The sequence below is a fragment of the Cotesia typhae genome, unplaced genomic scaffold (assembly GCF_013202065.1).
Source record: "Cotesia typhae breed Kobodo isofemale line unplaced genomic scaffold, CoteBio_Ctyphae contig_65, whole genome shotgun sequence".
Classification (NCBI taxonomy): Eukaryota; Metazoa; Arthropoda; class Insecta; order Hymenoptera; family Braconidae; genus Cotesia; species Cotesia typhae.
In genome coordinates this window covers 2386294-2405531 of record NW_027423762.1, presented here as the reverse complement: position 1 = coordinate 2405531, position 19238 = coordinate 2386294, and the positions used below count along the sequence as shown (strand labels likewise).

Here is a 19238-nt window from a genome sequence, read left to right as displayed (position 1 = left end):
TAAAAATTATGTTTTCGGTGACTTTATTTATGTATAACGTTTGATAGAAAAAAGATAGCTAATTTTTAATAAATTCATGTAAAATGTCATGAAATTACCTTTAATTTGACGTTCATAACATTGACATTTTGACCATTTTTAGTTATTTTATCAAAGTTAAGAGTGCAATTGGACTATTTTCCGGCAATGTGTAATACAACCTACTTGTGTATGTTAAAATAAATTTCGTTCAATGTCAGACAAAAGTTTCACTTAAATACAGTTAATTACAAAATTTAATATCATTTTTTATGTTCATATATGACCATATATAAAAGTTTGATATACTTATAATCGATCTGATGTATAAAAACAACCTACAATTCATTTTTCATCGATTTAACATCGACATTTGATCATACAAAATTTCAATTTTTTAAATCCACACTAAAAACAATATCTTAAACTTTAAAATTTAGATAAACTAATTAGTTAACAAGACAGATTTGAATTTGTATTTTCCAATACTTCGAAGTAAACATATCCGTCATCTTGACTGAAAAGTTTTTTATACGGCAATAAGTATACAGAAGAAAAAATTCTGGGTCCAAACAAACATTTATACGAGAAAGCTTTCAAGCTCTCCAGGGTAACACCTGTCAAGCGTAAGGGTCGTTCTCACGCAGTATAAACTCATGAAACTACCACCCGTTCCCCTTCTTAGTACTATTTCTTTCCCATGTAAATTTGTATTTTATGAATTATGATAAATTTTTTCACATAAACCGATCTTTTTATGTTATATTTTTCTAGATGCCACACTGAGTGTTATTGTCGGGTACGAATTTATAAGTTAAACATGGCTTTTGTCAATATCAAATTTATGTGTAAATTTATATAAAAAACCTTGAACATAAATATTACTATTTTCTGACTGTACTTTTTTCACTATCGACGTTTTTAAAGATATAAGCTCACCCCGATGTTACACTCATCAAGAGCTTTCATTTGAGTACCCACATGCATTTCGATATATTTTTCATATATACATATATATATATATATATATATATATATATATATATATATATATATATATATATATATATATATATATATATATAAATATATATGAAAAATTGATGTGGGTACTTAAATGAAAGGTTTTGATGAGTGTAACATCAGGATGAGCTTATATATTTAAAAATGTCAATAGTTCACAAGATACAAAGTAATTTCTTAATTATATGTATCTAGAGACAGAGCATTTTCGAATGCCACCTAAATACTCATCATAATAAATTGACTGTTGGCGAGAATCATATGAAACCTGGAAAAGGCACAATTTCAGGTCAAGACCTTTCCAACAATACCAAATTTAACCATAAAAACCCATTTTGTCATATAAATACACCGATCACAAAATTTTGCTTATTCTCTTAATAATATAAGTCCTTTTGACACTCAGAAACGATAAGGGCATATAGCAACAAATTTTTTTCGGGCATCGATGTAATTACATTCTAAAAGTATAATACTGATAAAAAACTTCAAATTAAAAAAAAAAATAATTTTTCTTGCAGCATTATACTTTTAGAAGACTATCATAGAAGCCATAAGGACGTGCAATAAAAAATTCATTTATTAGTGAAAAATTTTTTTCATCATTAGTGGCGACTTTTGAAACGCGATATGTACACTAAACCAATAATTAAAAAAAAAAAAATGTCAAATGTAAATGACTTATTCCTAAATGAACATCCAATAATTACCTTCACTTGACATGAATATCCATGTTTAGGCGTCCTTTAAATTAGAACAAAAATCAATATTGGCTCACATTTGACCTGATTAATCCACTAAACATTTACCAGTGAATTACTGATCATATAAAATAAAAATAAAAATAAAAATAAAGTAACAAAGTAAATGAAGGTCCCACGGATCTGTAGCGTAAAGTTTATCTGAAAACATGTAATATAAATAAAATAACAGGTTATTAAGACTAAAACAATAAATTAAAGTCGGAGTATAAAAATCCAATATCAAAGTTTTCTGCAGTAAGTAAAAGTTAAGAAGGTTGACCAAGTAACAGTAAGTAATGCTTTGGTAAAAAAAGATGCTCATACTATACTGAGGTTAGCAAAGTCAACCGAGATCAATAAAACTTGAGTAAACTATTTTATAGCTGTCCAACCAGTTTCGATTAACTTACTTAACTCTACGATGTAACATACTGCACTCATGAATCTATTGGCTGTATTAAATCAACATTAACTAATATGATTTTACAATCATTTTACGTAATATAATTTATACGCACAAATATCTACGCTTAACTCGAAACATGAAACTTTTGACCTAAATAAATTTCCTTTTGTTTTATTATTAGATTTATAAACACAAAGCCATTTTTTAATTAGATTTTTATGTTTCATTTTATTTTCCAATAACAATGTCAAGTTATTTTTAATAACTTTAGTCTATATTTATAGTTTTTATTGTAAAAATAGATTTCTTTTTTTTTTTATTTTTTCTATTTTCCTTTTTATACTTCAAAATACTTTATTTTTTTAATTAAGGGGTTCTTGATAGAAGTAAATTTTCTTACCTTGAGAAAATTTCTCTCTTGCTCCAAAAAATTAAATATCTCGATAGAAGTAAATTTTCATTAATATTTTTATTGACTAACATGTCAAATGGGAAGATCAAATAATATTGAATCATTTTTTTTTCATTCAATATGTATAATTGCACGCTAAAATAATATAAAATGGGCATCAAATATTTAAGAGAAAAATTTTCTCAAGGTGAGAAGTAGGTGGCGCTGCTTCCCTAAAGTATCTAAAAATTTTGATCAAATATAAAAATTTATTGCATCAAGTATTTATGATAATTTGAATTAAGAAAAAATTACTTCCACTCAGAAAAACTTTTACTTCGGCCCACACAACTTCGGTCTTATTTCAGGCACCCGAAAATTTTCTTGAGCCAAGAATTTTGTTCTCCAATCAAGAAATTTTTCTTTCTGTGCAGCTTTTTTATTTTAATTAGCTGTAAAAATTTTATTCAAAAATTTATAACTTAAAAACTATAAATCTTAATTTAATCTAATAAGAATAAATTTTGTTTTAAAATAGTTTGAATTATTAAAAAAAATATTAAATCCATTCAATTATTGGAGAATTGGAAACTTATTCATTGATTGTTTAAATATTTTCGATTTATAATACTTCAAGAAAAAAAGTAATTAAAAAATTTCTGACTGTTTTCATCACACTTAAGAAATTATTTCCTAGATTTTAGGCTTCACTCCCATCATCTTTAATTAATTATTTACTGCAGTAAAAAAAGGTAATGACTAACTTACAAATGTACTTATAGGAAAAAAAACGTCCATTGCAACTACGAAAAAAAAAAGCCAAAATAAAAAGTACATGTAATGTCAAAAGAACAAAGAAAACTTAGCCGCCCTGAGGGCTGGTACGTGCTTGAATAACGTGACTAATTAGTTAGTAAAGAACAACCGAGCTAGCAACTAACCTTCTAAAAAAAAAAGAAAAAAAATAAAAATGAAAAATAAAAACCATAAAAAGTCTAAGAATACTCATGACATCACGTGTTCGCGCATAATCCAATTTACGGACTAGGGGTTCGTAACTGGACTTAAAAAATCCCCGAATCTACACAAAATATATAATAAATAGAATAAAAAACAAAAATAATGTTAAATAAACAAGTCTTCTTACTGTTAGCTCCTTAACGAATGTGCGGCGCAACTACTGTACTGCTGACCTTGCGATGCTTTTAACTTACCCCATAAATTTATTTGCCTTCTCCGTGATATCACTAAAGTTTCGTCAAGTAAAACCGTCTCAGCGACCTCCTTACTTTTTTCTCTCCAGAATCCCTTCTCGCTTTTCTAACTCCTTTTTTATCCCTCAACTTCCTACATCGTCTCATCTGATCCTTGGTAACGGAAGCCACTTCTTCTTATACTTTACTCTGATCTTCTTGTGTTCACTCAGTGTTTTATTTTTTAACTACACTCCTGAACTTTTTTTATATTTTAGTTTTAGTCTAGTTTATTGTCTAAATATTTCACTCCGGAATGATCTTTCGCTAACCCCTTAATTTACGTTTAAAAGTTTGTTAATAAAGGTAATTAATAACACTTTTACGTTTTTTCTGTACTCTTAAAAGTGCTGCCGCTAGTTAAATTTAGTGTCTTCCATCACAATAAAAAATTTATTTCATTATCTCTTTTAATGAACAAGAAGTTTTTTTTGGCAGTTTCATTAACAGCGAAAACTACTTAGTCTACATTTCGTTAAATTTAAACCACTAGATTTAGTGTATTATAAAAAAATTTAAGGACACTATGAGTAACAGATTCCGAGTATTCAAAAATAAATTTATTTTTTCGAAATTTTATGTAAAATAATTCTTTGAGAATTATTTATTTATTTCTTTTTTTTTCTAAAAGTATCAGATGGTATACTAATAAAAAAATTAATTCGCTTCAAAAGAAATAATATTGAACCAAAAAAAAAACGCAATTTTGATCCGTTTGTTTTTTTTTTTAATTAAGCTAAAAATTATTTAAATCAAAAATCATTTTCAAAATTATGCTTTTGGTAAAAGATTTTTTTTTCCTAAAGCAAGTTAATTTTTTTTATTGAGTTTACTCTGTAAAAATTTCATGTACTAAAAATGGTTTGAAAACAGTTTAGTTTTTTTTTTTTTTATTCTACATTATATAAACTTTTTTATTTTTATGACTTTACTGAGATATTCAATCTTTTTAACTGTTATTAACGATCAAGCTTTTGAGATGTGCATTCGATTGATCAAACATTTTCCAGTTAAACTTGAAAAAAAATATGCATTAAAAAAAACTTCAAAATGCGTAAAAACAGAATTATGAAAAAGAAAAAAGTACTTATATGATGAAAAAAGTACTTGATATCGAGAACCGCGGTAATAATTCAAAACGAGTTTATAAAGAACGTAAGTGGAAAACATATGATGATATTTAAAAAAAAAAAAAAAAAAAAAAAAAAAGTCATTTTTTTCAGCCCACAAATGATAAATTTCTAGCGTCAGTAATTGAGATCTACCGGTTGGTTTGCAGAACTTCCTCTGCAGCCTGAAGCATAACTCTCAGAACTTTTTAAAACGTATGGCTGCAGAGCTCAATGGGAAAAAAAGAATTTGCGGGTTTGAAAAATCGAATGAATGAAAAATAAAAGTCTAGTCGTTTTATAGTAATGGAAAAAGAAAAAAAAAATATGATAACTTTTTTTTTCTCTTAAAATAAAATGCTTGCGGGGTAAAAATGATATCACGTATATTTAACATGACGTACTACTAGTAATTAACTAAAAATTGTATTACTCTTCGTGGATAAGTCTTACGTTAGCAACTTAGCTGACCTAAAGAATTACGAAGATATTTTTATTTGTTCACAAAGGTTCTTCCTCTCCTTTTTTTATTCTTTATATTGCTCAATATTTTTCCGGGAGAAGCATAAGCGTAGGAAAAATGATAAAATTTTCTAGTCCGCAGGCCGCGTCTCTGCTGGCATATTCATGAACCTGGTTAATGCCAGCGGCGAAAAGGTTAAACAGAAAAAATTATTTAATAAAATGTAAATAATGTTTAAAGTTACACGTATGCATTTCTTCTGCACAGAGCTAAGAATAAGTTAAAAAGATAAATTATGTGCCGACCATATTCATGTTTCACGTGCTTGTACATTCTACGGTTAAATTATACATTGCAATTAAATGTTACATACTCAAAAAAGGACCGCTTTTATAAATCGAGAATGAATACTTTATTAATTTTTTAATTAAAAATTTTTCGCTTTTTCAAATGTATGATAGTTTTAAAAAACTTGGAGTAAATAGAAAGTTATTACATTTAAAAAATTTCGAAGTTTATATTATATAAAGCTCAGTATGCTTTGCTAGTATGTGAAGGGCAAACAATTTTTTAAATTAAATATTTTCGTGATTCTATAATATAGTAAATAACTAGATTTTGAGTTGTGAGTATTAATTCAAATAATGAAATGTAATTCAATCAAGAATTAACAGTGTAATTAAAACTCAAACGTACGAAGTAAAATGAACAAATAGTATTAATAAAAAATAATTCACTTCTTACTATTACATAGTTTGCTTAAAAAAATTTCACTTGAATTAAACTTCAAACGAGCATTGAAATTTAAATTTGAAGATGTTTAAGTACACAGTAAAAATTTACTTATGACGATGGATGGAAAAAACTTTGAATTCGCTTACATAATTAAAACTTTTAATAAATAAAATTATGCATATCACAGCGATACTTTTTGTGTGTACCAAAGGAAAAAGTTTAATGTTGAAAACTGATTTTATTTCGTAACCATGAATTCTTTTAATTAATAAGATAATTATAGTTTGAAATAAAAGATACAGAAAGTATATCAGCTTGTTTTTATTAATTACTTTAACTGTCATGTTTTTTGTCAAATACTTTTCTATGGGATCTGGGCATATGAAGCTAGAAATGTTTAGAAATGATTGGAATTGTATAAGTCAATCAACATGTCGTATTAAACAAAATCGGTTTAGTTATTAATTTAACTAAATACCAATGTCAAATGAGTTAATTAAAAAGCTGAAAATTATTATTTTTACTCAACAACTTAACACTAGGATAGAGCGAAAAGAATATTTATTTTTTTAATTTTAGGGTGGAATTTTTTGCTTACAAAAAAACAAGATTTTTAGAGACTAAAAATATTTTCTTTAACTTTTTGAGGTGGTGCACTAAATTTTAGAATAAATAATGTACTTAAAATTTTGGTTTTAACACCTAAATGCTTAACTTGATAACCCTTGAAAACAACTAAGAATTGAAAAATGTGATAGTTCTCAACTTAACTTTCAATCTAATACAAAAAATACGCATGTCATTTTATTAATTTTTTTAAAAATCGTAATAATATTAAAAAAAATATTTGTTTTTATTTGATTTTATCGATTTTAAAAATCAGTGAACTAACTCAAATAATTGAAAAAAAAGAAATTGTTTTGTTTTTTTTTTTAATTTTGTTTTTTCATAAGATAGAAATACAATCATTAGCTGAATAAAATCTTTTTTTTTTTTTTTATTTTCACTTTCAGACAGATTTATTGATATAATTTTAAATGTTACATTTTACATATGACAATGTATTACAAACATACTTAAATCCTAGTACCCGTTTATAGAACTCTTATCTAGCAAAAATAAAAAATTCATATCACAGTTGGCTTTCTTAAAAATATTTACAATCGATTTATGTGAATAAAATCTTTGTCGTTCTACTTATCTTACACCTCAAAATTAACTCTCCTATAAGGAAACAATTCAACGTCTATACGCCATCTGTAGTATATTTTCTACACTACTTTTATTGAAAGAAATTATATTACGTCATTTCAGAATTTATTAAGCCAAATATGTCCTTACATGGCATGATATGGATAATTTTAATCTTAAGCAAAAAAATTGTAAACGGACATCAAATTTTCTAATATAGCAATGTTCGAACATTTATGACCATATCAAAAAATGTATTGATGGACATAATTATAATTATAATAAAAATTTTTAAATCCCAACTAAAATTTGTCAAGGAAATAAAGGTTATCGGAAAAATAGTTAACAACAAACAATTAATGAATAGCTGAAAGGAAGTTTATAAGCAAGTTCAAGCTTTAGCATGTTCTTCGACAGTTTCCGTAATCTTCTCAGTTGTTTCTCTCAAGAGGTCTGCTAACAACGAGCTCTTAGGTAAGAGTTCTGTGAGTCGAGAGCAAAGGTCCAATTACATGAAAACGCAAACGAGTAAAAGACAGAGAGTGGAGGTAAAAGTGGGGAGGAGGAGGGATAGGAAGCTTAAAAATAAAACAAGAAAGTATAAAGAAAAAGAACTCGAAGTTGGGAGGAAAGGGAGAAGAACCTCGCCACTAAGATTGCCGGTAGCATGTTCATGCTTTTAGAATCATTACCGGCACGAATGTGCGACGACGAGCTTACCCAGTAAAGAACGGCTGGCAGCAAAACGAACTTACGGAAAATATGGCAGTAGTTAAGTACCGCTGAATACATATACACGAACAAGAAGAATGTATATCAGTTATACATACAGACATAGCGTGTAGATATGCCTATGATATAAATAAAGGAATTTTGCGAAATAATAATTACTGAATACTCGACCGAGAATTTTTATTTTTATCAAAATTACTTTGCTTATTACTTATTTACGATTCAAAGACAAAAATTGATTTTTTTTTTAGAAGTATCAGTTAAAATTTGACAAAAATTTATTATTTATAATTTTAATTATCAAGCTTACAGCTGTGGTATAATTTATTTTATAAAATTATGAATATGTCTGAATAAATAATTAAAATTAAAATTCAGACATCTCTATACTTGAAGGTTTAAGGTATCAATATTGTGATAAAATTAAGATTTTATTTAAAAATTCAGCATCGAAAACTAATTATTAATTCATTTATTGTAATTATATATTTAAATTTCATATCACTGACATATCCCGGGTCAAAAAATTTGAACGTTTTTTAATCTAAATAATCTGTATTTGAACTTGACAATCGGTTTTTGTACTTTAATGAATAGTTAAAAATATTTTTAGTCGGTTTTTGATCTGTTTAAACTATTTTTATACTATTCCGTGAATTTTGATTTGTTTTTCGTCTACTATCTTGTGTAATACTTGTATTACGGAAGATTAAAACAAGACTAATTATGGAACTTAGAAAAAATTTTTCGTTAAAATTTTATCAGAACAAAACAAGACCAAAACTCATACTTAGAATAATTTATTAGACGTAACTTGCAAGTTAAAAAATTATGTTTTGTTTTGCTCGTACAAAATTTTAGCGAAGAATTTTTTCTAACAATAACTATATTGCTCTAATATTTATTGAAGTGAATACGGTGTGGGAGTGACTAAATTTTGGAGTCCTTGCTAAAAAACATTTTTTTTTTATGTTGAAGTTCTAAAGCAATAGAATAAGTAGTTATTTAAACAATTTGATATTTTCGGAGCGTAATTAGAGTCTTCTACGTACAATCTTGAGGAAACGGACCAATTATTTCTTTCTGATAACTATTTATCATGCAAAAAAACAATTTGTTAAATTTTCAACCATAAAATCAGGAAAATTATAATTAAAAAATCACTACGTTTGATACATAACTATTATGCTTTATTTAAATAACTTTCGCAACAAATAGAACATTTTTTACATGTAATGGATCAAATATATACATAGCAAAGTTATGAACTTTGAACTTTTGTGTGAAAAAAATTTTCAAGAACCTTGAACTTTTACATGAAATATATAAAAAATATATTTGTATGATCGCAAGTAATTAAATGATAATTAGTATTTGCTAAATTTTATTCACGCTCATGACTGTTGATTCGACATCCTAAAAATAGTTTATTATCATCGTAGACACAATAACACACGCTTATTAAATTTTCAACAGGAATTGAGCCGATGTTATCTGTTACTTTACACTCATACAAGTAAGAAAGCTCAAATCCATCCCCGTCAAACGTAAATTTAACATTATCCTTGATCTCAATTAAGTTTATAATGGCGAAATGTAATCCGTTACATAAGCATTTATTGCCAGAACAATCGCAACCAGAAATTTTAGCAAAATACAGAATTTTTGCAAAATGAAGTGTTTCTTCTGATTTATATTGAACAAATGATGAATTTGTCTTTACTGAACGACTGTATGATGTTGCAGTGTAGAGTAAACCATTCTTGAGCAAACGGAAGTATTTTCTGACAGTGAAATTGTTATTCACGCCATTATTTAAAATGTTTAACACTGTCTGGTCATTTACTGGATCATAAATTTTATAAACTCCAATACTTTGAGCATCATTGAATGATTCGCAGATTTTAAACTGTTTTTCTGACGTAAAACGAAATTTCGAAGTAATCCTTCCGGTAAATTTTCGGCTTTTGTATTAAATCTTAAGTATTGCCAATGTCCATTCATAATTTGTGTTTCAACATTTGTAATCCCATTCACGCTAGCAACGATTTTACCATTCATGTCTTCAAAAGTGAAACAACTGTTTCCCCACGATGGTCCAAAATTTTTCACATCATTTGGTAAATGGCGAAGTTGATGAATATTGATGCTAGCAAATCTTACTCCGTATAAAATTTCATAATAATCGACGAATTTTTCAAGTAATCCAGCAGCTACTTCAATGTCTTCATATAAAACGACATCTTTATTCAACAAAGATATTACGAAAACAAATAATAAATAATGATTGTAATATTCTGTCTTCATGAATAATTATATCTTCGATATCCTGCCTTACTATTTCTTCACCTGCGTGTCTATGGATTTCTTTGTCTGTCTCTTCCATTATCTCTTCTTCTTGACCTTCGTCATTATCATTTAAAGGAAGTATGATTTCAAAATTATCATTATCTTTTGAAGTAGACGGAATCACCGAATCTAAAAACCTGAAAAAAAAATTTTTTTTATTTCTAAATAAATCAACGAAAATAATTACAACAGTACACATAATTAATTTTAATTGCCGGTAACGAGTTACAGTAGAATCTCTCTTTATTTGATCTCTTTCTGTATTTTACCACATTCTTTTTCTGTATTTGACTCTTTTACATAGCTCTTACAAGAAAGAGTCAAATAGAGAGAAAGATCATATACTTGCAAGCCAAATAAAGAAAAATTCTACGGCCATCCTCATTTATAACTAACCTACCTGTTTTTTTTGTTTATATTTTCTTCTGATATTTTTTCGACACCATTATTTGTACACGATGATTTTTCTTCGTTTGACAATTTTATCCGCTTGAGAAATTTACTTTTACCACTTCTACTCAAATCATCAAATTGTTTTCTCATTTTAACTAAATCAAGTAATATTCATTAATTCAAACTAGAGATGCGGACAAATAATAAAGTGATTTAATAATAATATGTAAGTGCGTGTGTAAGTCAATGTGTTAAAAAAAAAACACTGTGATAACTCACGTAAGTATATCTGCATACCTGTATACCACGTATCGCTAAGCGCGCTTTTGTTTATTAAGTTAACCTTACCAACAAGCTGTCAAGTATACTTTTTTATAAACATTCATTTTGAAATAAATTTAATAATTTAATCCAATATGTCAAAAAAATATGCATTAGTTTATTGGATAGAATCAAAAACTATTCAAACTTTGGAGACTGCTAAAATTCCAATCGCATCAAGATACGATGGAGCAACAGTGAGATTAAAAAGCCAAGACAATAAAAATAAATCTAAATATTACGACGCTCGAATTGTACGGATCAGTAGTAAGTTTTATCCTAATTTATTTAGAATTATTATTTGGGGTTGATTGCAAAATAATTAATCCAATTTTTTTATTTTACTTAAAAAAATTTATTTATCGTTAATTTGTCCTTTACAATAATCTATTATCTTTTGTGATGAATAAAAAACTTTAATTAAACACAATAGGTGATGTAACGGAGCTCGATAAATTGGAGGTAGATGAAGAAACGGGTCAAGTAATCGATCGTTCACAGAAGGCATTTTCCAAAAAGTTTTGGCGTCAAGAGTTTTACTTAAGGAAGAGAAGAAGGAGTCTGAGAAGCGAAAAAATTCAGTTGAGAAGATGCGTGAAGATAATATATTGAAAAGTAAATCGTTTTTGACAGAAGAACCCAAATCGAAAAGGAGTAAATCATCAAAATCTCTAAAAGACGGTACTATTTACATCGGTACTTCATTAAAAATGGCAGTAACAAGAGAGGTCGTCCGAAAAATACTTCATCTGAGATTCCATCAACGTCATCTGCCAATACCGACGCAAAGATCCAGAAAACTCAAAGTACTGAGATTTCTTTAAGCTCGGACGCGATAGATATCGGAGCAGGAGATAATGAAGAATCAATAACTGATCGAGAAGAAATAATTGATGATATATCACCAAAAATGTTTGGTTCATACCTGGTGGTTTGTATACTTCATTTTTTCTCATGATAATATTCAATTGATTTAATTTTTCACAAAACAATTTATCATGTGAAATTTTTTCAATTTATTTTTAGTGAATTATCATATAAATAGTTTTATAGTTTCTACTATTTTTAACAATAATTAGTAATTCCAGAATGTAAATTAAAAAATATAAATAATTTTTTATTTGATATTCAAATAAACAAATTATTATTATTCTATATTATTGTTTTGACAGTTACACCCGAGATTTTTGCTTTTCACAAGTCTCTTGTAGCATCGATGGAATATTCTTTGGATCCTGGGCGTCAAGATCTTCTTACAAAAATAACAAAAGTATAAATTATGTATTTTTTCAGACAGTTAAAACTTATTAATTTTTTTACTTTATTCATTTTACAGCTGACCAAAGAAATTTTAACAAATTCTTCAAATAAGGTAAAATATAAACTCTTCACAAATTACATTTTTCAAATTATTAAACTCAATTAAATATACTTATCCTAGTTCATTAATTCTACACAGTAAAAATTTTGCGTCATTGCGTCGATAAACTTAGCGTTAAAAATTTTTGTGTTAAATATTTAACACTTTTATGTGTAAATTTAACATTTATTCTGTTAAATCAACACAAAAAGTGTTAAATATTTAGCATAAAATTTTTGACGCAATGACGCAAAATTTTTACTGTGTATTTTCTCTTATACAGGTAGAAATATTTCCAAATACTGGTTGTTATCTTCCCAAATCTATTATTACCAGTATCGATCTTCTCAATTCGCAAGAAAGTGATTGGAAGAAACATGTCACTAATATTCTGGTCCAAATGTTCGGAGACAAATTGAAATTCATGTCGGTAAAAGGTTACAAAGGAAATATAGCTTTGCATCCCAAAATTCGGCGAGCCCTATTTAGTAATTAATTCATTAATACATTAAACTTATAATTATTTTTAGTTAAAAATTATCTTTTAATAATTCAAGTATTAATGCAAATTGTTTTTTCAGATTTAATTAATGATAAAGCGGATCCTCAAATTTCGTTACAGGCATTTAATTTAGCGATTAATAAAGCCTGCACCAATAGGAAGACGAGTTAGACCAAAGTTTCAACTATCGTTGACGACAAAAAAGAGGACGATGATGATGAAGATGAACAAAATTTAAACAGAAGTTTGACAAATTTAAAGGATTACGATGACTTACCCCGATCTGTATCTTCATCCCCAGTACTCTCATCTGCTGTTTCAAGAACATCATCACCAGTCATGGTTGAAGAAAAAGAAAAAATGAAGAATTTTTGGGGGATAAATGTCAAAGTGACCAGACGAACAACTTACCACCGACTGAGCTGGACAATTCTTTACATCTTGACCGATCACAGACCACATTACTTGATACAAATAACTCAATGTTTTCTTCAAGTACAAATGAAACTACTGTAGAAGTAGACATTCCTTTAAGGAACAGCAGTCATGAGCAATCAACAATTACATTAATATGTTCAAAGTCAATTATTCAACACCAGCCAGCAGTTGAATCAACAATCACTCCGATTCATTCCAACACTCAGAGTCAATTAAATAATACTCCAATAGTTTCATCTAGTAACTGTAATTCGTACCCTCAGCAACATTCAACCACGATGACAACAATCAGTGGAACCCACTCCGATGCTTACGTTCAAAGTCAACCAACAAATATACCAGCAACTGCTTCCTCTTACGCAAATCCATATTATCAATCACAATCAACAGTTATATCAGCAACAGCTCCTATTTACCCTCATAACGAGTTTCAGCGACAAATAACAAGTACACCATCAGTTTCATCCGCCTACGCAAATCAATATTCTCAGGTAAATTCAATCGTTTTATTATTAATTACTTTTACTAACCACAATCTATCATTACAGAACCAATTGAGTACTACAACTGTCAACTCATATTCGTACCCTCAACAACAGTCAACAGTTGTATCAACAAACAGCCCAACTTATTTGAGTTCACATATTCAGAACCAATCTACTACTACTACACCTGCCGCAAGCTTACATTCCTTCTCTCAGAACCAGTCAAAAGATACTTCAATCGGCGTGACTCGCTTTGATTCTTACTACCAGAATAACCAACAAATGAATGGGCTAAACGTTCCGACTTACAATCATCCGCACTTTTACAACCAACCCCAACAAACTTTTGCAGGATATTATGGTGGACCTCAGTGGTATCAACCTCAACAAAGCTTTGCTCCAAATTATCAACATCAATCCTATCAACACCAACAAAATTTCAGTCAGAATTATCACAATTAATAATCATAAAAGATCATTTGATTTAATTTATTACTCTAATAATTATATCATAATTACTTATTATCGTTGTATCAATTTTTGATTTTTCCAATCATTTTAATAATGTTTTAATGTTTTCTCGTTTGATTTGATTAATTTAATTCAATAAATAATCTATTTTTACCTGAATGGAACTATTTTATTATTATTATTATTATTTACCATTTTTTTAATCTGTTTTTGATCTAAATGCGGTAAAAACAGACTAAAAAATAATACAAATTAAGTCTGATTTTAATCTGAAGAAGACTAAAAACCGATCAAATGTAGCCATAAAAAACCTGAAATTGGTCTGAAATGTGAATAATACGGGCAAAAACCGACAAGATTTATGTGTAAATTAAATACTAATTATTTAATTAGTATAACTAAAATCAACTAAAAATTATTAAAAACTGTCGTGAATTCAAAAACAGATTAATGTTTTTGACCCGGGATATAATGTCTATGCATCTATATAAATATGTATTTTGCAGGATAGATACTCTGGGTAATCGGGGGTGTAATGAATTCTCATTATTTACATTGGCTGCGTTCAGGTTTACTAAGTACTGAACAGGTCTGACTTTATCTGACACAAAGTTTCATTGTTTTATTATAGATTTTTTAAAATTTTTTTAAGAAATAGTATAGTTGCTTCAAATTTTTAATACAAGATCTGCTAAGACCTGCTCAGGACTTACTAAACCTGAACGCGGCCATTTATTAGTAGAGTGTAGTTCAGTATAGTGGTCATATTAATTTGAAATTGTAAATAAAATTAATTGAAAAAGCTCATTGGGGACCGTAGCGTGCTTGACGTAGATAAGCTCACTCGCGTTTTATAATGGTACTTGCACAATTCATCGTTCATTACGTCCGATGTTTCCATAAGAAACACGACATGTTTTAATGTTTATCTCTGATTTTATGTCACTGAAAATAAACAATACAAATAGTGGAAACAAAAGCTAAATACACATAACTCTTAGTCAAAAGCTATCAAAAATATATTACTTTAATGATTGTATCTTTTAAAAATATAAACGTACATAATTACAAATTTACATTTTTTACTATAAATAAGACAAGATTTATTTTCATACTATATAATATTTAGTAATCATATCAAAGTGACACTCCACTTATTTTTTATCATAAAAAATTAGAAAATTAAGGTAGTGAAATTTTGTTTTTTTAATTAAAAAAAATATAAATTAGTTATTCACAGTTCAGTTTAAACATTACAATTCAAAATGCGATGAAGACATTTAGTTTTTTTTCTTAGCATTAAAAAATGGGCCGTAAAAATAAAGGAAAAATTTTTTTCTATTAATTTTTTGATTTTTGATGACCAAAATACATGGAAAAACTCTGGCATAATATTTGAAATTTTTTTAAACAAAAGTATTAATTAAAAAAAAATAAGTTGTATTTTTAACTTAAAGCGGAAAAGAAATTTACGATTCTCCATAATTGTTAAATGAGATAGAAGGCCATTCGGCAGCCGAAAAGGACGTAGATTTTATAATGAATAGAAAAAAAAACTACTAGAATCTTATACAAAAAAAAAAAAAAACAGTGCGACAGCAAATTTCATAATTGGCATAGCGAAATAGGACATATTTTTGAGACTACACATATGATATGGTACTAAAATTGAAGCTTATTTAAAGAGCTTTCAGAAGAAATTTACAGATATTCAATAAGTTATCCCATTCAAAAGTTATCCGAGTGAGAAAGTGGAGAAATATAAATTTTTTAAGGTTTTGATAATTTTGAAATTCTGGTATTTCTAAATTACTTGACCGATTAAGCTCATCTTTGAACTTAAGTATCTATCTGCAGAATAAGTATATTGAGTTTGGTAAAGATCCGTCGTAAATTGGCGACGCAATCGCCAGTTTACAATTTTAAATTTTATTAAAAGTTTTATTTAAAATTTGTTAAAAGTTTCGTCATGAGAACCAATGCAATAGTTAGATTTCTATGTAATTCACTAAAAACGGGAGTGATAAAGAAAAAGTATTGATTAATTTAAGAAATTGCAATATATTTAGATTTAAATTTAAATTTCCATCTCAATCAATCACTACAGCGATCAAAAATTTAATTAAAATCAATCCAATCAAAATATCAATCGATCGACTAGGTTAAAAAAAGAAGAAAAAGTTACATGGAAGAAAATATGTTTCGTATCTATAAATCTTGGTGAGTATAAAAAAAGTTAAAAACTTCGACAAACTAAATTTTTTGTTCGTCAACAAAGATTTTTCACGTTTGATTAAATTAAAAAAGTTATCGAAAGCGTCTTTTGAGATTTTTCCCGACAAAGAAATGAAAGTTTCCATTCTGTTGCGCATGAGATCGAATATCCTTTGAAGTAAACGGTGGATTTCAAGTTCAAGTTAATATATTACCGTCGGAAAAGTAACTGCATTGTTGGTTGTGTTATTTGTCGTGAATGACACAACGTGAGTACATTGTTGATTTACTTTGTAGAATAACTTTTTTGGTAAAGGAGATTTTATCCTTTATAAGTATGCTGCTATTGGAAAATATCTTCAAAGATATTGCGATCAAGTCTGTTCCATTACAGCATACCTTATTTCTTTGTACATAGCATTTCATTATATATTAAAAAATTAAATATTTTTATTTAAATTTTCGAAAGGATCAAAAAATGTAAAATCTACGTAATTTCTATCGTTCAACAATTGGCTATTTTTAAAGAATATCCTCAAGAATGTTTAGCACTTGTACAGGCATACAGGTACACAATTTTTACCATTTTCCGTTGAATGCCGGTCGCTGAGTAGAACGTTGCCGTGAATACTCGACAGAGTTTTCAAGAAGACGATGAAGAAAAAAGAAGAGAGGAGAGTACGGAGAAAGTTGGGCTTACAAGAGGAGAACCGATGTTAGACAGATCTCTGCGTACACAAAACATCTTGCCACATTATTAAATCCAACTGCAGAAGCTTGAAAGGCGCTTCTCTTTAATACACTTTAGTGAAGGGTGCTGGCTAAAAGTACCAATTCCATGGAGGAAGTAAAGAAAAGCTTTCCTAACTTACTAAAGTTGTAGTGGTGGCTTCTAAGAACATAAAGTTTCTTCTGTTTCTGACGAATCCACTCGGCATCTTGCCAACAAATGTTTTGCCTGTTCAAGCTCGCCACTCTTTAATCCGTCTCTTAACTCATTCTACATTCTATATACAAAAGATATATCTACAATATATATTATGTAGCTCTTATTAGTGAATATTAGTATCTATTTGTATGACCGATCCTATCATGGAATGATTTTTCGGAAATTAATGGCTGAAATTAACTGAGATTTAGCCAAGGGCTCTTTTGGTGATTTCTTATGAAAGCGGAGAATAGGTAATCAGTTTCGATTACAAAATATTGGGTATAGTTACTTGCATCTTAAAGAAAATCATGATTATGGAAATTATAGTACTTGTTATTTATTATATCACTAGCATGCACTGATAGAAGAATGGATTAACAATTAATGAATTGTATGAACTTTTATATTAGCAAATTGTCGGACTTTACATTTTTTGAGAGCTGTTTTTTTGACGTTTTCTGCCAGCACTACATATTATTTGGGTAAACTGACTGACAATATTATGTATAATAAATAGACAGATATATTATTTGTTTGACCATGAGATCAAAATCCCTTATGGCCATTCATAATGATAAAAAGTTGGGAAAATCTAAATGAGCATGCCTTAAGCACTCATGTCATACACAGAAAAAAAATTAACTTCATTCAAGAGAAAAATTCTTGAACCAAGAATATAATTTTGAAGAGGGTAATTGTCTTGAATTAAGACGAAAAATTCTTGAATCAAGTAAAATTTTCTTAAATCAAGAATTTATCCACTCAAATCAAGAATATTAAGCTCTTCAAAACTATATACTTGATTCAAGAACATTTTTTTTATGTGTAAACAAATTATTTAGATTCATTGTTTGCATTACGATTTATTAACTTTTCACTAAGACTTCTATAATTTTTTTTATTCGTTTTTTTGTTTGAATTTTTCCGTGAGTGGTATTATCTCCTCTGTAGGTCGAATTAAAAAAAATCTCAACAGATGATAAAACAGTTACTAATTATACCATCATGTATGTATAGTTTCTACTTGTTTATAGTTATTTTAATCCTATTTTATGAAAAATAACACATATGGCTGCCGAAATCGCAGAAAAAGTCACCGTACTAACAGTCGAAAAAAATTAACTGTATTGAAACGGAATTATTTTGGCACGCAATTTTCATAAGGGTTTTGGCGAATTCCCTAAGGAATAAAACAAAAAAAAATTTATATCGTGAAAATAATTTTTGACAAAGTTGTGGTGTTATTAAGCCCAGTGCTCCTATGAATACCACGCTCTTATTCATTTAATTCGTCAGAAAAACGAATTTTTGCTGAAGAATCTTATTTAATCGATGAAAAATTTTTTCACGTGTTCTGTAGTTATTAATATTCATCTTAATTTGCTTTTTGTACATAATTATTTTCGTTTAAATTATGAAAATCACGTTTTAATCGAAATCACGATTTTTAGGCAAGAGTAGAGCATACCTGCGCGCTTTGCGCTTAAGGGATGCAATATATTTTTACGAGGATATATACTAGGGTGGGTCAAAAAAATCGAATAATTTATTTTTGACTTTATACTCTGAAAAATAGGTTCGTAGACACCTAAAAAGAATTCTCTCCAAGTATAAGCTCTTAATTATAACGGGAAGGTCCTCCGCTTTGCGGGTTTCTATTTTTTCGAATAATCAGATAAAAAAATTTATATCTCGCTTCCAACTGCTTGG

The 19238-nt window shown here is 28.1% G+C and overlaps 3 protein-coding genes across 4 annotated transcripts in view; all 3 read left to right on the top strand.

Annotated features, from left to right (window-relative positions):
• LOC141532589 (neurotrimin) overlaps positions 1-19238 on the top strand; it is a 358743-nt gene that overhangs the window by 288603 nt on the left and 50902 nt on the right. The gene's annotated exons all lie outside the window — the stretch shown is intronic.
• Positions 12313-13338, top strand: LOC141532593 (uncharacterized). The gene is made up of 4 exons (XM_074251011.1): positions 12313-12397; positions 12464-12499; positions 12771-12975; positions 13069-13338. Exons 1-4 carry the CDS (start codon positions 12344-12346, stop codon positions 13158-13160), a joined length of 387 nt encoding a protein of 128 aa, XP_074107112.1. The 5' UTR covers positions 12313-12343; the 3' UTR covers positions 13161-13338.
• Positions 13380-14505, top strand: LOC141532590 (uncharacterized). The gene is made up of 2 exons (XM_074251007.1): positions 13380-13918; positions 13976-14505. The coding sequence occupies exons 1-2, from the start codon at positions 13472-13474 to the stop codon at positions 14372-14374; spliced, it is 846 nt and encodes a 281-aa protein (XP_074107108.1). The 5' UTR covers positions 13380-13471; the 3' UTR covers positions 14375-14505.